The 22,648-nt window shown below is 61.3% G+C and overlaps 1 protein-coding gene across 1 annotated transcript in view; it reads left to right on the top strand.

The window, feature by feature from the left end:
- RYR1 (ryanodine receptor 1) overlaps positions 1–22,648 on the top strand; it is a 159,959-nt gene that overhangs the window by 102,889 nt on the left and 34,422 nt on the right. Inside the window, 16 exon segments of the mRNA XM_058859886.1 lie at positions 658–773; positions 1,824–1,891; positions 2,700–2,821; positions 4,146–4,195; positions 5,583–5,643; positions 6,639–6,877; positions 7,483–7,564; positions 9,649–9,779; positions 11,219–11,533; positions 12,718–12,958; positions 13,842–13,929; positions 14,106–14,198; positions 19,098–19,268; positions 19,772–19,831; positions 21,725–21,862; positions 21,954–22,066. Of these exon segments, the coding sequence (XP_058715869.1) occupies positions 658–773; positions 1,824–1,891; positions 2,700–2,821; positions 4,146–4,195; positions 5,583–5,643; positions 6,639–6,877; positions 7,483–7,564; positions 9,649–9,779; positions 11,219–11,533; positions 12,718–12,958; positions 13,842–13,929; positions 14,106–14,198; positions 19,098–19,268; positions 19,772–19,831; positions 21,725–21,862; positions 21,954–22,066 (2,088 nt within the window).

Genomic DNA, 22,648 nt, shown 5'->3' with positions numbered 1-22,648 from the left:
CTGGGACCCCAAAAAACCTTCCTGGGAACCCAAAAACAGCCCTGGGAACACAAAAACAGCCCTGGGACCCCAAAAAACCTTCCTGGGAACCCAAAAACAGCCCTGGGAACACAAAAACAGCCCTGGGAACACAAAAACAGCCCTGGGAACACAAAAACAACCCTGGGAACACAAAAAACCTTCCTGGGACTCCAAAATACCCCCCTGAGTTTTGGGGTCCCCCAGGGGATTTTGGGGAGGGGGCTCCGATTTTTGGGGTCCCCCCGGGGGATTTTGAGGAGGGGGTTCTGATTTTTGGGGTCCCCCCGGGGGATTTTGGGGAGGGGGTTCTGATTTTTGGGGTCCCCTTGGGGAGGGGGTGCTGATTTTTGGGGTCCCCCAGGGGATTTTGGGGAGGAGGTGCTGATTTTTGGGGTCCCCTTGGGGAGGGGGTGTTGATTTTTGGGGTCCCCCCGGGGTATTTTGGGGAGGGGGTGCTGATTTTTGGGGTCCCTGGAGGATTTGGGGAGGGGGTGCTGAGTTTTGGGGTCCCCTTGGGGAGGGGGTGCTGATTTTTGGGGTCCCCCAGGGGATTTTGGGGAGGGGGGTCTGATTTTTGGGGTCCCCCGGGGTATTTTGGGGAGGGGGCGCTGATTTTTGGGGTCCCCCCGGTGTCAGGGGGCTCAAGGACATGGAGCTGGACACGTCGTCCATCGAGAAACGTTTCGCCTTCGGCTTCCTGCAGCAGCTGCTGCGCTGGATGGACATCGCCCAGGAGTTCATCGCACACCTGGGTGAGACCCCAGACCCCCCCAAATCCCCCAGACCCCCGGGGGACACCCCCAAATCCCCAGGGACATCCCCAGACCCACCCAGACCCCCGGGGACACCCCCAGACCCCCCCAAACCCCTGTGAGTTCCCCCAGCCCTTGGCTGGACATCGCCCAGGAGTTCATCGCACACCTGGGTGAGACCCCAGACCCACAGGGACACCCCCAAATCCCCCAGACCCCCGGGGGACACCCCCAAATCCCCAGGGACACCCCCAGACCCCCCCAAACCCCGGTGAGTTCCCCCAGCCCTTGGCTGGACATCGCCCAGGAGTTCATCGCACACCTGGGTGAGACCCCAGACCCACAGGGACACCCCCAAATCCCCCAGACCCCCGGGGGGCACCCCCAAATCCCCCCAGGGACATCCCCAGACCCCCGGGGACACCCCCAAATCCCCCCAGACCCACCCAGAGCCCCCCAAACCCCGGTGAGTTCCCCCAGCCCTTGGCTGGACATCGCCCAGGAGTTCATTGCCCACCTGGGTGAGACCCCAGACCCACGGGGACCCCCGGGGACACCCCCAAATCCCCCCAGGGACATCCCCAGACCCCCAGGGACACCCCCAGACCCTGGGGGACACCCCCAAATTCCCAGAGACACCCCCAGACCCCCCCCAGACCCCCGGGAGCTCCCCCAGCCCTTGGCTGGACATCGCCCCGGAGTTCCTTTTGATGAGACCCCAAATCCTGGGGTACCCCCAAATCCCAGGACACCCCCAGACCCCCAGGGACATCCCCAAATCCCCCCAAGGACATCCCCAGACCCCCAGGGACACCCCCAAACCCCCCCAGACCCTTCCAGACCCCCGGGGACACCCCCAGACCCCCCCAAACCCCCGTGATTTCCCCCAACCCTTGGCTGGACATTGCCCCAGAGTTCCTTTTGATGAGACCCCAAATCCTGGGGTACCCCCATATCCCAGGACACCCCCAGACCCCTGAGGACACCCCCAGACCCCCGGGGACACCCCCAGACCCCTGGGGACCCCCCCCTGAACCCCATTTCCCGCAGAGGCCGTGGTCAGCAGCGGGCGGGTGGAGAAATCCCCCCACGAGCAGGAGATCAAGTTCTTCGCCAAGGTTTGGAAACACCCCAAAAACACCCAGGGGACACCCCAAAAACACCCAGGGGAACACCCCAAAAACACCCAGGGGACACCCCAAAAACACCCAGGGGGACACCCCAAAAACAGCCAGGGGAACACCCCAAAAACAGCCAGGGGACACCCCAAAAACAGCCATGGGACACCCCAAAAACAGCCATGGGAACCCCCAAAAACAGCCAGGGGAACACCCCAAAAACAGCCATGGGAACACCCCAAAAACAGCCAGGGGACACCCCAAAAACACCCAGGGGACACCCCAAAAACAGCCAGGGGAACCCCCAAAAACACCCAGGGTCTCTGAGGGGTGTTTGGGGTTTTATTTGGGATATTTGAGGTTTTATTTGGGTTATTTGGGGTTTTATTTGGGATATTTGGGGTTTTATTTGAATATTTGAGGTTTTATTTGGGATATTTGGGGTTTTATTTGAATATTTGAGGTTTTATTTGGGATATTTGGGGTTTTATTTGAATATTTGGGGTTTTATTTTGGATATTTGGGTTTTTATTTGGGATATTTGGGGTTTTATTTGGGGTATTTGTGGTCTCTGTGGGATATTTGGGGTTTTATTTGGGATATTTGGGGTTTTATTTGGAATATTTGAGGTTTTATTTGGGATATTTGGGGTTTTATTTGAATATCTGGGGTTTTATTTGGGATATTTGGGGTATTTGGGGTTTTATTTGGGTTATTTGGTGTCTCTTCACTCCCCTGTGTGTTTTTGGGGTACCCCATGGATATTTTGGGGTTCTGGGGTCCCTCTGACCCCCCCTGTGCCCCCCAGATTCTGCTGCCCCTCATCAATCAGTATTTCCACAACCACTGCCTCTATTTCCTGTCCACACCTGCCCAGGTGTTGGGCAGCGGCGGCCACGCCTCCAACAAGGAGAAGGAGATGATCACCAGGTGGGAACCCCAAAAACAACCCCAAAACAACCCCAAAAAAAACCCCCCAAAACCCAAAAAACCCCAAAACAACTCCCCAAAAACAACCCCAAAAACAATCCCAAAAAAACCCAAAAAACTTTCAAATACCCCCCAAAAAACCCCCCCAAAAAAAACCCAAAAAACTTTCAAATACCCCCAAAAATACCCAAAAACAACCCCCAAAAAACCCCAAAAAACCCCAAAAAACCCCAAAAAACTTTCAAATACCCCCCAAAAAACCCCAAAAAACACCCAAAAACAACCCCAAAAAACTTTCAAATACCCCCCCAAAAACCCCCCGAAAAACAACCCCAAAAAACCCCCAAAACCAACCCCAAAAAACCCCAAAACAACCCCAAAAAACTTTCAAATACCCCCAAAAAACCCCCCCAAAAACAACCCCAAAAAAACCAAAAAACCCCCCAAAAACAACCCCAAAAACAATCCCAAAAGACCCCAAAAAACACCCAAAAACAACCCCAAAAAACCCCCAAAAAACCCAAAAACACCCCAAAAAAACCCAAAAAACCCACCAAAAATAACCCCAAAAAACCCCAAAAAACCCCCCGAAAAACAACCCCAAAAAAACCCCAAAAAGCCCCAAAAAACACCCAAAAACAACCCCAAAAAAACCCCAAAAACAACCCCAAAAAAACCCCAAACAACCCCCCAAAAACAACCCCAAAAAAACCCCAAACAACCCCCCAAAAACAACCCCAAAAAACCCCAAAAAACACCCAAAAACAACCCCAAAAAACCCGGAAATACCCCCAAAAAAACCCTTCAAAAAACCCCCCAAAAAACCCCAAAAAACCCCCCAAAACTCCCCAAAAAACCCTCCAAAAGCCCCCAAAAAAATCCCCCAAAAAACCCTCAAATACCCAAAAAAACCCCAAAAAACCCTCCAAAAGACCCCCCAAAAGCCCCCAAAAAATCCCCCAAAAAACCCACAAATACCCAAAAAAGCCCTTCAAAACCTCCCAAAAAAAATCCCCCAAATCCCCCCAAAAATCCCCCAAATCCCCCCAAAAAATCTCCAAAAAACCCCAAAATCCCCCCAAAACCTCAAACCCCCCCAAAACCCCCAACCCCCCCCAAAAAAACCCCAAAAAACCCCCCAAAAAAACCCCCAAAAAACCCAAAAAAAAACCCCAAAACCCCCAAAAAAGCCCCAAAACCCCCGAAATTCTCCCCAAAAAACACCCAAACCCCCAAACCCCCCCCCGTGGGACCCCCCACCCCCTCCCTGGGGGGGTTTTGGGGTTTTGGGGACCCCCCCTGACCCCCCCTGACCCCCCCCCAGCCTCTTCTGCAAACTGGCGGCGCTGGTCCGGCACCGCGTGGGGCTCTTCGGTAACTGGGGAGACTGGGAGGGACTGGGAGGGACTGGGGGGGACTGGGGGACACTGGGGGGACACTGGGAGGGACTGGGGGGACACTGGGAGGGACTGGGGGGGAACTGGGAGGGACTGGGAGGGACTGGGAGGGACTGGGGGACACTGGGAGGGACTGGGGGGGACTGGGGGGGAACTGGGGGCACTGGGGGGGCACTGGGGGGGACACTGGGAGGGACTGGGGGAACTGGGGGGACACTGGGAGGGACTGGGGGGGACACTGGGAGGGACTGGGGGGACATGGAGAACTGGGGAAACTGGGGGGACACTGGGGGGAACTGGGAGGGACTGGGAGGGGCTGGGGGGACACTGGGAGGGACTGAGGGGACATTGGGGAAACTGGGGGGGACTGGGGGGAACTGGGGAAACTGGGGGGGACACTGGGGGGACACTGGGGGAACTGGGAGGGGCTGGGGGAGAACTGGGGAGGACTGGGAGGGATTGGGGGAGACACTGGGGGAACTGGGGGGGACACTGGGGGACTGGGAGGGACTGGGGGACACTGGGACACACTGAGGGGACACTGAGGGGACACTGGGGACACTGGGACTCACTGGGAGGACACTGGGGGACACTGGGGGACACTGAGGGGACACTGAGGGACACTGAGGGGACACTGGGACATACTGGGACAAACTGGGGGGCACTGGGGACGCCGCTGGCCGTGTCCCCCCAGTGTCCCCAGTGTCCCCAGTGTCCCCCAGTGTCCCCAGTGTCCCCAGTGTCCCCCCAGTGTCACTGTCCCCCCAGTGTCCCCAGTGTCCCCCCAGTGTCCCCAGTGTCCCCCCAGTGTCCCCAGTGTCCCTCAGTGTCCCCAGTGTCCCCCAGTGTCCCCAGTGTCCCCAGTGTCCCCAGTGTCCCCAGTGTCCCCCCAGTGTCCCCAGTGTCCCTCAGTGTCCCCAGTGTCCCCCAGTGTCCCCAGTGTCCCCAGTGTCCCTCAGTGTCCCCAGTGTCCCCAGTGTCCCCAGTGTCCCCCAGTGTCCCTCAGTGTCCCCTCAGTGTCCCCTCAGTGTCCCCAGTGTCCCCAGTGTCCCCAGTGTCACCAGTGTCCCCAGTGTCCCCCAGTGTCCCCAGTGTCCCCCCAGTGTCCCCAGTGTCCCCAGTGTCCCCAGTGTCCCCAGTGTCACCAGTGTCCCCAGTGTCCCCCAGTGTCCCCAGTGTCCCCCCAGTGTCCCCCAGTGTCCCCAGTGTCCCCCCAGTGTCCCCCCAGTGTCCCCAGTGTCCCCAGTGTCACTGTCCCCACCAGTGTCCCCAGTGTCCCCAGTGTCCCCAGTGTCCCCAGTGTCCCCAGTGTCCCCCAGTGTCCCCAGTGTCCCCAGTGTCCCCAGTGTCACTGTCCCCCCCAGGCACGGACGCCCCGGCTGTGGTGAACTGTCTGCTCATCCTGGCCCGGTCCCTGGACGCCAGGTGGGACACGGGGACACCCAAATGTCCCCAAATGGCACCGAATTGTCCCCAAATGTGGCAGCAAATGGCCCCAAATGTCCCCAACATCCTCAATATCCCCGATGCCCCCGATGTCCCCAATGTCCCCAACATCCCCAATCCCCCCGATGCCCTCAACGTCCCCAGTGTCCCCAATGTCCCCAATGTCCCCCATGTCCCCCATGTTCCCGATGCCCCAAACATCTCTAATCCCCTTGCTGTCCCCAATGTCCCCAATGTCCCCCTGTCCCCAATGTCCCCCACTGTCCCCCTGTCCCCAATGTCCCCAATGTCCCCCCGCTGTCCCCAATCCTCCCAATCAATGTCCCCACTGTCCCCAATGTCCCCAATGTCCCCATTCCCCCAATGTCCCCAATGTCCCCATGTCCCCTGCTGTCCCCGCTGTCCCCACTGTCCCCAATGTCCCCAATGTCCCCAATCCCCCCCAATGTCCCCGATGTCCCCAACATCTCTAATCCCCTTGCTGTCCCCACTGTCCCCAATGTCCCCTGCTGTCCCCAATGCCCCCAATCCCCCCAATGTCCCCAACATCCCCCAATGTCCCCAACATCCCAATGTCCCCAATGTCCCCAATGTCCCCCATGTCCCCAATGTCCCCAATCCCCCCAATGTCCCCCATGTTCCCAATGTCCCCAACATCTCTAATCCCCTTGCTGTCCCCAATGTCCCTGCTGTCCCCAATCCCCCCAATCAATGTCCCCAATGTCCCCACTGTCCCCAATGTCCCCAATGTCCCCAGTGTCCCCAACATCTCTAATCCCCTTGCTGTCCCCGCTGTCCCCGCTGTCCCCAATCAATGTCCCCACTGTCCCCCATGTCCCCGCTGTCCCCAATGTCCCCAATGTCCCTAATATCCCCAATGTCCCCCATGTCCCCAATGTCCCCCGCTGTCCCCAATCAATGTCCCCAATCTCCCCAATCAATGTCCCCACCGCTGTCCCCACCGCTGTCCCCAGGACGGTGATGAAGTCGGGCCCCGAGATCGTCAAGGCGGGGCTGCGCTCGTTCTTCGAGTCGGCGGCCGAGGACATGGAGAAACTGGGGGAGCAGCTGCGGCTGGGCCGGGGCACCCCGAGCCGCGCCCCCACCAAGGGGGTGGCACAGAATGTCACCTACACCTCGGTGGCACTGCTGCCCGTCCTCACCGCGCTCTTCGAACACCTGGCACAGCACCAGTTCGGGGATGACGTCATCTGTGAGTCACGGGGACAGAGTTGGGGACATTGGGGGGATTGGGGACATTGGGGGGATTGGGGGCATTGGGGGGGATTGGGGACATTGGGGACATTGGGGGGATTGGGGACATTGGGGACATTGGGGGATTGGGGACATTGGGGACACAGGGGACATTGGGGACATTGGGGACATGGGGGGAATTGGGGACATTGGGGACATCGGGGGGATTGGGGACAGTTGGGGACATTGGGGGGATCGGGGACATTGGGGACATTGGGGACATTGGGGGATTGGGGACATTTGGGGCATTGGGGGGATTGGGGATATTGGGGACACTGGGGACACTCTGGGGACACTGGGGATACTGGGGACATTGGGGACATTGGGGACACCATGAGGACACCATGAGGACGCCGTGGGGACACCCTGGGGACCCTGGTGACACTGGGGACACCGTGAGGACACTGTGGGGACATTGGGGACACTGGTGACACTGGGAACACTGGGGACATTGGTGACACTGGTGACACTGGGGACACTCTGGTGACACTGGGGACACTCTGGTGATACCGGTGACACTGGTGACGGTGCCGGTGTCGGGCGGTGACGCCGCTGTCCCCGCAGTGGACGATGTGCAGGTCTCCTGTTACCGCATCCTCTGCAGCATCTACAGCCTGGGCACCGCCCGCGGGCCCCTCATCGACAGGTGGGCACCCCAAAAACACCTGGGGGGGCCCCAAAAACACCTGGGGGACCCCAAAAACACCCCAGAAACCTCACAGGGACCCCAAAAACACCCAGGGGACCCCGAAAATACCACAGGGACCCCAAAAACAGCCACAGGGACCCCAAAAACACCTTGGGCACCCCAAAAACACCTGGGGCACCCCAAAAACACCTGGGGGAACCCAAAAACACCTGGGACACCCCTAAAATACCACAGGGACCCCAAAAACACCCCAGAAACCTCACAGGGACCCCAAAAACACCTGGGGGACCCCAAAAACACCTGGGGGACCCCAAAAACACCTCCGGCACCCCAAAAACACCTGAGGGAACCCAAAAACACCTGGGGGACCCCAAAAACACCTGGGGGACCCTAAAAACACCTGGGGGAACCCAAAAACACCTGGGGGAACCCAAAAACATCACAGGGACCCCAAAAATACCCAGGGGAACCCAAAAACACCTGGGGCACCCCAAAAATACCACAGGGACCCCAAAAACACCCGGGGCACCCCAAAAACACCTGGGGACCCCAAAAACATCACAGGGACCCCAAAAACACCTGGGGCACCCCAAAAACACCTGGGGACCCCAAAAATACCTGGGGGACCCCAAAAACACCTGGGGGAAACCCCAAAAACATCACAGGGACCTCAAAAACATCTGGGGAACCCCAAAAATACTTGGGGGAACCCCAAAAACACCTGGGGGACCCTAAAAACACCTGGGGGACCCCAAAAACACCTGGGGCACCCCAAAAATACCACAGGGATCCCAAAAATACCCCAGAAACCTCACAGGGACCCCAAAAACACCTGGGGGACCCCAAAAACATCACAGGGACCCCAAAAACACCTGGGGAACCCCAAAAACACCTGGGGGGAACCCCAAAAATACCTGGGGGACCCCAAAAACACCTGGGGACCCCAAAAATACCTGGGGCACCCCAGAAACACCTGGGGACCCCAAAAACATCACAGGGACCCCAAAAACACCTGGGGCACCCCAAAAACACCTGGGGACCCCAAAAATACCTGGGGGACCCCAAAAACACCTGGGGGAAACCCCAAAAACATCACAGGGACCTCAAAAACATCTGGGGAACCCCAAAAATACTTGGGGGAACCCCAAAAACACCTGGGGGACCCTAAAAACACCTGGGGGACCCCAAAAACACCTGGGGCACCCCAAAAATACCACAGGGATCCCAAAAATACCCCAGAAACCTCACAGGGACCCCAAAAACACCTGGGGGACCCCAAAAACATCACAGGGACCCCAAAAACACCTGGGCACCCCAAAAACACCTGAGGGACCCCAGAAATACCACAGGGACCCCAAAAACCCTGGGGGGAAACCACAAAAACTCGTGCAGAGCCTGGCCTGCCTGGCCCTGGGGATCTCTGGGGATCTGTGGGGATCTATAGGGATCTATAGGGATCTATGGGGATCTATGGGGTGGAATGATGATCTATGGGGATCCATAGGGGTGCAGTGAGGATCTATGGGGATCCATAGGGATCCATAGGGATCTATGGGGTGGAATGATGATCCATAGGGATCTATGGGGTGCCCCACAGACAGAGACCGGCCCTGGGGGAGTGCCTGGCCCGCATGGCCGCGGCGATGGGGATCTGTAGGGATCTATGGGGTGCAGTGAGGATCTGTGGGATCCGTAGGGATCTATAGGGATCCATAGGGATCTATGGGGTGCCCCACAGGCAGAGGCCGGCCCTGGGGGAGTGCCTGGCCCGCCTGGCCGCTGCCATGGGGATCTGTGGGGATCTATGGGGTGGAATGATGATCTATAGGGATCCATAGGGATCCATGGGGATCTATGGGGATCCATAGGGATCTATGGGGTGCCCCACAGGCAGAGACCAGCCCTGGGGGAGTGCCTGGCCCGCCTGGCCGCGGCGATGGGGATCTGTAGGGATCTGTAGGGATCTGTGGGGTGCAGTGAGGATCTGTGGGGATCCATAGGGATCCATAGGGATCCATGGGGATCTATGGGGATCCATAGGGATCCATAGGGATCTCTGGGATCTATGGGGTGCCCCACAGGCAGAGACCAGCCCTGGGGGAGTGCCTGGCCCGCCTGGCCGCGGCGATGCCGGTGGCGTTCCTGGAGCCGAAGCTGAACCACCTGAACCCCAGCTCCGTCTACAGCACCAAGAGCGCCCGAGAGCGCGCACGTGAGTGACACCTGTGGCACCTGTGTCACCTGTGTGTCACCTGTGTCACCTGTGTCACCTGTGTCACCTCTGTGTCACCTGTGTCACCTCTGTGTCACCTCTGTGTCACCTCTGTGTCACCTGTGGCACCTGTGTGTCACCTCTGTGTCACCTCTGTCACCTCCCTGTCACCTGTGTCACCTGTGTCACCTCTGTGTCACCCTCTGTGTCACACCTGTGTCACCTCTGTGTCACCTGTGTCACCTGTGTCACCTGTGTCACCTCTGTGTCACCCTCTATGTCACCTGTCTCACCTGTGTCACCTGTGTCTCACCTGTGCTCCTCTATGTCCCTGGGGGTGTCCCCAGCCCTGTCCCCATGTCCCTGGGGGTGTCCCCATGGTGTCCCCTCGATGTCGCCTCAGTGCTGGGTCTCCCCCCTCGCGTTGAGGACCTGTGTCCCCACGGTGTCCCCATGTCCCCACCATGTCCCCACGGTGTCCCCTCAGTGCTGGGTCTCCCCCCCCGCGTTGAGGACCTGTGTCCCCATGTCCCTACGGTGTCCCCACGGTGTCCCCACGGTGTCCCCGCAGTCCTGGGTCTCCCCCCCCGCGTTGAGGACCTGTGTCCCTGTGTCCCTGTGTCCCTGTGTCCCCACGATGTCCCCACGGTGTCCCCACAGTCCTGGGCCTCCCCCCCCGCGTTGAGGACCTGTGTCCCCATGTCCCCACGGTGTCCCCACGGTGTCCCCACGGTGTCCCCACCATGTCCCCTCAGTGCTGGGTCTCCCCCCTCACGTTGAGGACCTGTGTCCCCATGTCCCCAGCCCTGTCCCCATGTCCCCACGGTGTCCCCACCATGTCCCCTCAGTCCTGGGTCTCCCCCCCCGCGTTGAGGACTTGTGTCCCCATGTCCCTGGGGGTGTCCCCATGTTCCTGGGGGTGTCCCCAGCCCTGTCCCCATGTCCCCATGGTGTCCCCACGGTGTCCCCAGCCCTGTCCCCTCGATGTCCCCACAGTCCTGGGTCTCCCCCCCCGCGTTGAGGACCTGTGTCCCCATGTCCCCGTGTCCCTTTGGGATGTCCCCACGGTGTCCCCATGATGTCCCCAGCCCTGTCCCCTCGATGTCCCCACAGTCCTGGGTCTCCCCCCCTGCGTTGAGGACCTGTGTCCCCATGTCCCCATGTCCCTGGGGGTGTCCCCATGTCCCCAGCCCTGTCCCCACGGTGTCCCCGCAGTCCTGGGTCTCCCCCCCCGCGTTGAGGACCTGTGTCCCTGTGTCCCTTTGGGATGTCCCCATGTTCCTGGGGGTGTCCCCAGCCCTGTCCCCATGTCCCCACGGTGTCCCCACGGTGTCCCCACGGTGTCCCCTCGATGTCCCCGCAGTGCTGGGTCTCCCCCCCCGCGTTGAGGACCTGTGTCCCCATGGTGTCCCCATGGTGTCCCCTCGATGTCCCCTCAGTCCTGGGTCTCCCCCCCCGCGTTGAGGACCTGTGTCCCGACCTGCCGGACCTGGGGCGGCTGATGGGTGACATCGGCGTGCTGGCGGAGTCGGGGGCGCGTTACACGGAGATGCCACACGTGATCGAGGTGACGCTGCCCATGCTGTGCCATTACCTGCCCCGCTGGTGGGAGCGCGGCCCCGACGCCGCCCCCCAGGGCCCCTGGGCCACCGAGGTGAGCGGCCAGCAGCTGAACGCGCTGCTGGGCCACATCCTGCGCATCGTGGTCAACAACCTGGGCATCGACGAGGCCTCCTGGATGAAGAGGCTGGCGGGTGAGGGGGGCTGGGGGTCACGGCTGGGTCCTCTGAGGGTGGTCACGGGTGGTTCTGGTGGCTCTGGGTGGTTCCAGGATGGTCCCAGGGTGGTTCCAGGATGGTCCCAGGGTGGGTTCCAGGGTGGGTTCAGGTGGGTTCTGGTGGCCCTGGATGGTCCCAGGGTGGGTTCTGGTGGCTCTGGGTGGTTCCAGGATGGTCCCAGGGTGGGTTCGGGTGGGTTCTGGTGACCCAGGATGGTTCCAGGATGGTCCCAGGGTGGGTTCTGGTGGGTTCTGGTGACCCAGGATGGTTCCAGGGTGGGTTCTGGTTGCCCTGGATGGTTCCAGGGTGGTTCCAGATGAGTTCTGATGGTCCCAGGGTGGTCCCAGAGTGGGTTCTGCTGGCCCTGGGTGGTCTCAGAGGGAGTTCTGGTGGCTCTGGGTGTTTCCAGGATGGTCCCAGGGTGGGTTCAGGTGGGTTCAGGTGGGTTCTGGTGGCCCAGGGTGGTCCCAGGGTGGGTTTTTCTGGTTTCTGGTGGCCCTGGATGGTCCCAGGATGGTCCCAGGATGGGTTCAGGTGGCCCTGGGTGGTCTCAGAGGGGGTTCTGGTGGCTCTCGGTGGTTCCAGGATGGTCCCAGAGTGGGTTCTGGTGACCCAGGATGGTTCCAGGGTGGGTTCTGGTGGCCCTGGATGGTTCCAGGGTGGTTCCAGGTGAGTTCTGGTTGCCCTGGATGGTCCCAGGGTGGTCCCAGGGTGGGTTCTGGTGGCCCAGGATGGTTCCAGGGTGGTTCCAGGTGAGTTCTGGTTGCCCTGGATGGTCCCAGGGTGGGTTCTGGTGGCTCTGGATGGTCCCAGGGTGTGTTCTGGTGGTTCCAGGGAGGTTCTTGTGGTCCTGTGTGGGTTCAGGTGGCCCTGGATGGTCCCAGGGTGGGTTCTGGTGGCCCTGGATGGTCCCAGGGCGGGTTCTGGTAGCCCTGGCTGGTTCCAGGATGGTCCCAGGGTGGATTCTGCTGGCCCAGGGTGGCTCCAGGTTTCTCCAGGATGGTTTCTGGTGTCCCTGGCTGGTCCCAGGATGGGTTTTTGTGGTTTCTGGTAGCCCTGGATAGTCCCAGGATGGATTCTGCCGGCCCAGGGTGGCTCCAGGTTTCTCCAGGTTGGTTCCTGCCGGCCCTGGTGACCATCCCACGCTCCTCTGGTCTCAGTTTTTGCTCAGCCCATCGTGAGCAAGGCGCGGCCGGAGCTGCTGCGCTCTCACTTCATCCCGACGCTGGGGCGGCTGCGGAAGCGCGCGGGGAAGGTGGTGGCCGAGGAGGAGCAGCTGCGGCTGGAGGGCAAAGCCGAGGCCGAGGACGCCGAGCTGCTGATCCGGGACGAGTTCTCGGTGCTCTGCCGGGACCTCTACGCGCTCTACCCGCTGCTCATCCGCTACGTGGACAACAGCCGGTCAGCACGGGGGGCCTGGGGACATCTGGGGACATCCTGGGGACATCCTGGGGGGGCTTGGGGACATCTGGGGACATCTGGGGACATCCTGGGGACATCCTGGGGGGTGTGGGGACATCTGGGGACATCCTGGGGGGTGTGAGGACATCTGGGGACATCCTGGGGACCTTGGGGACATCCTGGGGGGGCGTGGGGGCATCTGGGGACATCCTGGGGGGTGTGAGGACATCTGGGGACATCCTGGGGACCTTGGGGACATCCTGGGGGGGTGTGGGGACATCTGGGGACATCCTGGGGGGTGTGGGGACATCTGGGGACATCCTGGGGGGCGTGGGGACATCTGGGGACATCTGGGGACATCCTGGGGGGTGTGGGGACATTGTCCTGGGGGGGTGTGGGGACATCTGGGGACATCCTGGGGGGTGTGAGGACATCTGGGGACATCTGGGGACATCCTGGGGGGGCTTGGGGACATCCTGGGGACATCCTGGGGGGCTTGGGGACATCTGGGGACATCTGGGGACATCCTGGGGGGCTTGGGGACATCCTGAGGAGCTTGGGGACATCCTGGGGACATCCTGGGGGGGTGTGGGGACATCCTGAGGGGCTGGGGACGTCCTGGGGGGCTTGGGGACATCTGGGGACATCCTGAGGGGGCTTGGGGACATAACTGGGGTGAGTAAACCATGGTGGCCATGGTGACCCGGCCATGGTGACCATGGGGACCCAACGATGGTGGCCACAGGGGTGGGGACCCAGTGGTGACCCCCCGGTGTCCCCATGACCCCCCAGTGATCCCATGACCCCCCGGTGACCCTGTGACCCCCCAGTGACCCCGTGACCCCCCCGTGACCCCCCTGTGACCCCCCCGGTGTCCCCCCAGGGCCAAGTGGCTGACGGAGCCCAACGAGGACGCGGAGGAGCTGTTCCGCATGGTGGGCGAGGTCTTCATCTACTGGTCCAAGTCTCACGTCAGTGCTGGTCCTGGGGGTCCTGGGGGGTCCTGGGGGGGTCCTGGGGGGTCTGGGGGGATCTGGGGGGTCCTATGGGGCTTTGGGGGGTCCTGGGGGGGTCCTGGGGGGGTCCTGGGGGGTCCCAGGGGGGTTTTGGGGGGTCCCTCACCCCCTCTTTGTGTCCCCCTCCCCAGAATTTCAAGCGTGAGGAGCAGAACTTTGTGGTGCAGAACGAGATCAACAACATGTCCTTCCTGACGGCCGACAGCAAGAGCAAGATGGCCAAGGTGGGGCTGGGGACCCCAAAATGCACCTGAACGGGACCCCAAAACCCCCCGGGGCACCCCAAATTCACCTGGGGGCACCCCAAAATAACCTGGGGCACCCCAAATTCACCTGGGACCCCAAAACCCCCCGGGGCACCCCAAATTCACCTGGGACCCCCAAAATCCCCCTGGGGAACCCCAAATTCACCTGGGGCACCCAAATTCACCTGGGACCCTGAAATCCACCTGGGACCCCGAAATCCACCTGACCGGGACCCCAAAACCCCCCGGGGCACCCCAAATTCACCTGGGGGCACCCCAAATTCACCTGGGACCCCCAAAACCCCCCTGGGGCACCCCAAATTCACCTGGGACCCCAAAACCATCCTGGGGGAACCTCAAATGCACCTGGGACCCTAAAATCACCCTGGGGGAACCCCAAATTCACCTGGGACCCCCAAATTCACCTGGGACCCCGAAATCCACCCTGGGGGAACCCCAAATTCATGCAGAACCCCAAAAAGCAGCCTGGGAGCACCCCAGATTCACCTGGGACCCCCAAAACCACCCTGAGGGCACCCCAGATTCACCTGGGACCCCCAAAACCAGCCTGGGGGCACCCCAGATTCACCTGGGACCCCAAAACCAGCCTGGGGGCACCCCAGATTCACCTGGGACCCCAAAACCAGCCTGGGGGCACCCCAAACACAGCTGGGACCCCCGAAACCCCCTGGGGGAACCTCAAATTCACCTGGGACCCCCAAAACCACCCTGGGGGAACCCCAAATTCACCTGGGACCCCAAAACCACACTGGGGGCACCCCAGATTCACCCGAGACCACCAGACCACACTGGAGCCACCCCAAACACAGCCGGGACCCCCAAACCTCCCCAAAATCCCACCTGAAACCCCCCCAAATCCACCTGGAACCTTCCAATTCACCCCAAAATCCAACCCAGGACCCCCAATTCACCCCAAACCCCCATCCTGGGACCCCCAATTCACCCCAAAATCCAACCCAGGACCCCCAATCCACCCCAACCTCTCCCCCTGGGACCCCTAATCCATCCCAAACCCCCCAGAACCCCCCCAAATCCACCTGGGACCCCCAATCCTCCCCAAAATCCCACCTGAAACCCCCCCAAATTCACCTGGCACCTCCCAATTCACCCCAAAATCCAACCCAGGACCCCCAATCCACCCCAAAATCCAACCCAGGACCCCCAAACCTCCCCAAAATCCCACCCAGGACTCCCAATTCACCCCAAAATCCCACCTGGAACCCCCCCAAATCCACCTGGAACCTTCCAATTCACCCCAAAATCCAACCCAGGACCCCCAGTTCACCCCAAATCCACCTGGGACCCCCAATTCACCCCAAAATCCAACCCAGGACCCCCAGTCCTCCCCAAACCCCCATCCTGGGACCCCCAATTCACCCCAAACCCTCACCCAGGACCCCCAATCCTTCCCAAACCCCCCCAGAATCGCCCCAAATCCACCTGGGACCCCCAATCCTCCCCAAAATCCCCATCCTGGGGTCCCCAACTCTGTCCCAATGTCCCTAATGGTGTCCCCAATGTCCCCAACTCTGTACCAGTGTCCCCAACTCTGTCCCCAGTGTCCCTAACGGTGTCCCCAGTGTCCCCAACCCTGTCCCCAATGTCCCTAACCCTGTCCCCAATGTCCCTAACGGTGTCCCCAGTGTCCCTAACGCTGTCCCCAGTGTCCCTAACGGTGTCCCCAGTGTCCCTAACCCTGTCCCCAGTGTCCCTAACCCTGTCCCCGGTGTCCCTAACGGTGTCCCCAATGTCTCTAACGGTGTCCCCAGTGTCCCTAACGCTGTCCCCAGTGTCCCTAACGGTGTCCCCAGTGTCCCTTACCCTGTCCCCAGTGTCCCCAACAGTGTCCCTAACGCTGTCCCCAGTGTCCCTAACGCTGTCCCAATGTCCCTAACGGTGTCCCCAATGTCCCTAATGCTGTCCCCAATGTCCCTAACGCTGTCCCCAGTGTCCCCAGTGTCCCTAACGGTGTCCCCAGTGTCCCTAACGGTGTCCCCAATGTCCCTAACGGTGTCCCCAGTGTCCCCAGTGTCCCTAACGGTGTCCCCAGTGTCCCTAACCCTGTCCCCAGTGTCCCTAACGGTGTCCCCAGTGTCCCCAGTGTCCCTAACGGTGTCCCCAGTGTCCCTAACGCTGTCCCCAATGTCCCTAACGGTGTCCCCAGTGTCCCTAACGGTGTCCCCAGTGTCCCCAATGTCCCTAACCCTGTCCCCGGTGTCCCCAATGTCCCTAACGCTGTCCCCAGTGTCCCCAGTGTCCCCAATGTCCCTAACGCTGTCCCCAGTGTCCCTAACGGTGTCCCCAGTGTCCCTAACGCTGTCCCCAGTGTCCCTAACGCTGTCCCCAATGTCCCTAACCCTGTCCCCAGTGTCCCTAACAGTGTCCCCAGTGTCCCTAACGCTGTCCCCAATGTCCCTAACGCTGTCCCCAGTGTCCCTAACGGTGTCCCCAGTGTCCCCAGTGTCCCTAACGGTGTCCCCAGTGTCCCCAATGTCCCTAATGCTGTCCCCACTGTCCCTAACGGTGTCCCCAGTGTCCCTAACCCTGTCCCCAATGTCCCTAACGCTGTCCCCAGTGTCCCTAACGCTGTCCCCAGTGTCCCTAACAGTGTCCCCAATGTCCCTAATGGTGTCCCCAATGTCCCTAACCCTGTCCCCAGTGTCCCTAACGGTGTCCCCAGTGTCCCTAACACTGTCCCCAATGTCCCTAACGCTGTCCCCAATGTCCCTAACGGTGTCCCCAATGTCCCTAACGCTGTCCCCAATGTCCCTAACACTGTCCCCAATGTCCCTAACGGTGTCCCCAATGTCCCTAACGGTGTCCCCAGTGTCCCTAACGCTGTCCCCAGTGTCCCTAACGGTGTCCCCAGTGTCCCCAATGTCCCTAACGGTGTCCCCAGTGTCCCTAACGGTGTCCCCAGTGTCCCTAACGGTGTCCCCAGTGTCCCCAATGTCCCTAACCCTGTCCCTAATGCTGTCCCCAGTGTCCCTAACGGTGTCCCCAATGTCCCTAACGCTGTCCCCAATGTCCCTAACGGTGTCCCCAATGTCCCTAACGGTGTCCCCAATGTCCCTAATGCTGTCCCCAATGTCCCTAACGGTGTCCCCAGTGTCCCCAATGTCCCTAACGGTGTCCCCAGTGTCCCTAATGGTGTCCCCAGTGTCCCTAACGCTGTCCCCAGTGTCCCCAATGTCCCTAACGGTGTCACCAATGTCCCTAACCCTGTCCCCAGTGTCCCTAACGCTGTCCCCAGTGTCCCTAACGGTGTCCCCAATGTCCCTAGCAGTCTCCCCAGTGTCCCTAACGGTGTCCCCAGTGTCCCTAACGCTGTCCCCAGTGTCCCTAACGGTGTCCCCAGTGTCCCTAACGCTGTCCCCAATGTCCCTAGCAGTCTCCCCAGTGTCCCTAACGGTGTCCCCAGTGTCCCTAACGGTGTCCCCAGTGTCCCTAACGCTGTCCCCAATGTCCCTAACGCTGTCCCCAGTGTCCCTAACGGTGTCCCCAATGTCCCTAACGGTGTCCCCAGTGTCCCTAACGCTGTCTCTTCTCTCCCCTCGGCTGCGGGTGCTGCTCCCAGTCCGGAGATGGACAGGTTAGCGGGGCGGGGACGGGAGGGGACCCCGGGACCCCTCGGTGGGGTCACCTTGGCTGGACCCCCCAAACCCCCTCAGGCTCCTCCTGTCCCCTGTGGCCGCCACCTCTGGGGTCACCCGAGGTCCCTCTGGGGGGGGTGACCTTGGCTGGGACCCCCAGGACTTGTCCTTGTGACCTTACGGGGTTACTCCTGTCGTGGGGGGTCCCTGCTGACCCCTGACCCTGACCCGTGACCCTGCTGACCCCTGACCTCTGACCCTGCTGACCCCTGACCCTGCTGACCCCAACCCTGACCCCTGACTCCAACCCTGACCCCTGACCCTGCTGACCCCTGACCCTGTCCCTGCTGACCCCTGACCCCTGACCTTTGACCCCAGGCGGGCAGTTCTGACCAGGAGCGCTCCAAGAAGCGGCGTCGCGGTGACCGATACTCGCTCATTGTGGCCACCCTGTCCCTGCTGACCCCTGACCCTGCTGTCCCCTGTCCCTGCTGACCTTTGACCCCTGACCTTTGACCCCAGGCGGGCAGTTCTGACCAGGAGCGCTCCAAGAAGCGCCGTCGCGGTGACCGCTACTCGGTGCACACCTCGCTCATCGTGGCCACCCTGACCCTGCTGTCCCCTGTCCCTGCTGACCCCTGACCTCTGTCCCTGCTGTCCCCTGACCCTGCTGACCTTTGACCCCTGACCTTTGACCCCAGGCGGGCAGTTCTGACCAGGAGCGCTCCAAGAAGCGCCGTCGCGGTGACCGATACTCGGTGCACACCTCGCTCATCGTGGCCACCCTGTCCCTGCTGTCCCCTGTCCCTGTCCCTGCTGTCCCCTGTCCCTGCTGACCCCTGACCCTGCTGACCCCTGACCCTGCTGTCCCCTGTCCCTGCTGTCCCCTGACCCCTGACCTTTGACCCCATCCCTGACCCCTGACCTTTGACCCCAGGCGGGCAGTTCTGACCCGGAGCGCTCCAAGAAGCGCCGTCGCGGTGACCGATACTCGGTGCACACCTCGCTCATCGTGGCCACCCTGTCCCTGCTGTCCCCTGACCTCTGTCCCTGCTGTCCCCTGACCCTGCTGACCTCTGACCCCATCCCTGACCTCTGACCCCATCCCTGACCCCTGACCTTTGACCCCAGGCGGGCAGTTCTGACCAGGAGCGCTCCAAGAAGCGGCGTCGCGGTGACCGATACTCGGTGCACACCTCGCTCATCGTGGCCACCCTGTCCCTGCTGTCCCCTGTCCCTGCTGACCCCTGACCTTTGACCCCAGGCGGGCAGTTCTGACCAGGAGCGCTCCAAGAAGCGCCGTCGCGGTGACCGATACTCGGTGCACACCTCGCTCATCGTGGCCACCCTGAAGAAGATGCTGCCCATCGGCCTCAACATGTGCTCACCTGCGGACCAGGAGCTGATCGCCCTGGCCAAGGGACGCTACGCCCTGGTGAGCACTGGGGACACCTGGGGACACCTGGGGACACCTGGGGGGACACCTGGGGACACCTGGGGACACACCTGGGAACACCTGGGGACAGCTGGGGGCACTGGGGACACCTGGGGGGACAGCTGGGGACACCTGGGGACACCTGGAGACACTGGGGACACACCTGGGGACACCTGGGGACACCTGGGGGGACAGCTGGGGACACCTGGGGACACCTGGAGACACTGGGGACACACCTGGGGACACCTGGGGACACTTGGGGACACACCTGGGCACACCTGGGGACACCTGGGGACACACCTGGGGACACAGGGGACACACCTGGGGACACCTGGGGACACTTGGGGACACAGGGGACACACCTGGGGACAGCTGGGGACAGCTGGGGACAGCTGGGGACACCTGGAGACACTGGGGACACACCTGGGGACACCTGGGGACACTTGGGGACACCTGCCGTGGGTGTGGGGCCCTGAGGTGTCCCCTGTGTCCCCCCCCTGCAGAAGGACACGGACGAGGAGGTTCGGGAGTTCCTGCACAACAACCTGCACCTGCAGGACAAGGTGAGCGCGGTGGCACCTGTGTCACCTCTGTCACCTGTGTCACCGTGATCTCAATGTCACCTGTGTCACCTCTGTCACCTCTGTCACCTCTGTCACCTCTGTCACCGTGATCTCAATGTCACCTGTGTCACCTCTGTCACCTCTGTCACCTCTGTCACCGTGATCTCAATGTCCCCTGTGTCATCTCTGTCACCTCTGTCACCATGATCACAATGTCACCTGTCACCTCTGTCACCTGTGTCACCGTGATCACAATGTCACCTCTGTCACCTCTGTCACCTCTGTCACCTGTGTCACTGTGATCCCAATGTCACCTCTGTCACCTCTGTCACCTGTGTCACCGTGATCTCAATGTCACCTCTGTCACCTCTGTCACCTGTGTCACTGTGATCCCAATGTCACCTCTGTCACCTCTGTCACCTCTGTCACCTGTGTCACCGTGATGTCAATGTCACCTGTGTCACCTGTGTCACCTGTGTCACCTCTGCCACCTCTGTCACCTGTGTCACCTCTGTCACCTCTGTCACCGTGATCACAATGTCACCTCTGTCACCTGTGTCACCTCTGTCACCTCTGTCACTGTGAGCCCAGTGTCACCTGTGTCACCTGTGTCACCGTGATCTCAATGTCACCTGTGTCACCTGTGTCACCTGTGTCACCTGTCCCCAGTGTCACCTGTGTCACCTGTGTCCTCAGAACTGTCCCCAGTGATGTCCCCAGAGCTGTCCCCAATGTCCCCAATGATGTCCCCAATGATGTCCCCAGGTGGAGAACACGGGCTCAGCACGCTGGCAGATGGCCCTGTGTCCCCAGAGCTGATGTCCCCATGTCCCCAGAGCTGTCCCCAATGTCCCCAATGATGTCCCCAGGTGGAGAACACGGGCTCAGCGAGGTGGCAGATGGCCCTGTGTCCCCAGAGCTGATGTCCCCATGTCCCCAGTGATGTCCCCAATGTCCCCAGGTGGAGAACACGGGCTCAGCGAGGTGGCAGATGGCCCTGTGTCCCCAGAGCTGATGTCCCCATGTCCCCAGAGCTGTCCCCAATGATGTCCCCAATGATGTCCCCAGGTGGAGAACACGGGCTCAGCGAGGTGGCAGATGGCCCTGTGTCCCCAGAACTGTCCCCAGTGATGTCCCCAATGATGTCCCCAATGTCCCCAGGTGGAGAACATGGGCTCAGCACGCTGGCAGATGGCCCTGTGTCCCCAGAGCTGATGTCCCCATGTCCCCAATGATGTCCCCAGGTGGAGAACACGGGCTCAGCGAGGTGGCAGATGGCCCTGTGTCCCCAGAGCTGATGTCCCCAATGTCCCCAGAGCTGTCCCCAATGTCCCCAGGTGGAGAACACGGGCTCAGCACGCTGGCAGATGGCCCTGTGTCCCCAGAGCTGATGTCCCCAATGTCCCCAGAGCTGTCCCCAATGTCCCCAGGTGGAGAACACGGGCTCAGCACGCTGGCAGATGGCCCTGTGTCCCCAGAGCTGATGTCCCCATGTCCCCAGAGCTGTCCCCAATGTCCCCAGGTGGAGAACACGGGCTCAGCGAGGTGGCAGATGGCCCTGTGTCCCCAGAGCTGATGTCCCCATGTCCCCAGTGATGTCCCCAGTGATGTCCCCATATCCCCAGAGCTGTCCCCAATGTCCCCAGGTGGAGAACACGGGCTCAGCGAGGTGGCAGATGGCCCTGTGTCCCCAGAGCTGATGTCCCCATGTCCCCAATGATGTCCCCAGGTGGAGAACACGGGCTCAGCGAGGTGGCAGATGGCCCTGTGTCCCCAGAGCTGATGTCCCCATGTCCCCAATGATGTCCCCAGGTGGAGAACACAGGCTCAGCGAGGTGGCAGATGGCCCTGTGTCCCCAGAGCTGTCCCCAATGATGTCCCCAATGTCCCCAGGTGGAGAACACGGGCTCAGCACGCTGGCAGATGGCCCTGGTGCGCCAGGCCGGCCGTGACGAGGACAGCGGTGACAGCCCCGAGCAGGTCGTGCGCAGGGTGCAGGAGGTGTCGGCCGTGCTCTATCACCTGGAGCAGGTGAGGGGGTTTGGGGGGGGGGGGTTTGGGGGTCCCCAGGTGGCCCCAGGTGGCCCCAGGTGGCCCCAGGTGACACCAGTGTCCCCCACAGACGGAGCACCCCTACAAGTCCAAGAAGGCCGTGTGGCACAAGCTGCTCTCCAAACAGCGGCGCCGCGCCGTGGTGGCCTGCTTCCGCATGACCCCCCTGTACAACCTGCCCAGGTGACACTGGGGACACTGGGGGGACACTGGGGACACTGGGGACACTGGGGACACCCTGTACAACCTGCCCAGGTGACACTGGGGACACTGGGGACACCGGGGGGACACTGGGGACACCCTGTACAACCTGCCCAGGTGACACTGGGGACACTGGGGACACTGGGGACACTGGGGGGACACTGGGGGGACAGCCTGACCCCCCTGTACAACCTGCCCAGGTGACACTGGGGACACTGGGGACACTGGGGGGACACTGGGGACACTGGGGACACTGGGGACACCCTGTACAACCTGCCCAGGTGACACTGGGGACACTGGGGACACTGGGGGGACACTGGGGACACTGGGGACACTGGGGGGACACTGGGGGGACACTGGGGGGACAGCCTGACCCCCCTGTACAACCTGCCCAGGTGGGACTGGGGACACTGGGGACACTGGGGGGACACTGGGGGGACACTGGGGACACTGGGGGGACAGCCTGACCCCCCTGTACAACCTGCCCAGGTGACACTGGGGACACTGGGGACACTGGGGGGACACTGGGGGGACAGCCTGACCCCCCTGTACAACCTGCCCAGG

Source organism: Poecile atricapillus, chromosome 31, assembly GCF_030490865.1.
Source record: "Poecile atricapillus isolate bPoeAtr1 chromosome 31, bPoeAtr1.hap1, whole genome shotgun sequence".
NCBI lineage: Eukaryota > Metazoa > Chordata > Aves > Passeriformes > Paridae > Poecile > Poecile atricapillus.
The sequence above is the reverse complement of the archived record's forward strand: the minus strand, read 5'-3'. Positions and strand labels throughout refer to the sequence as shown.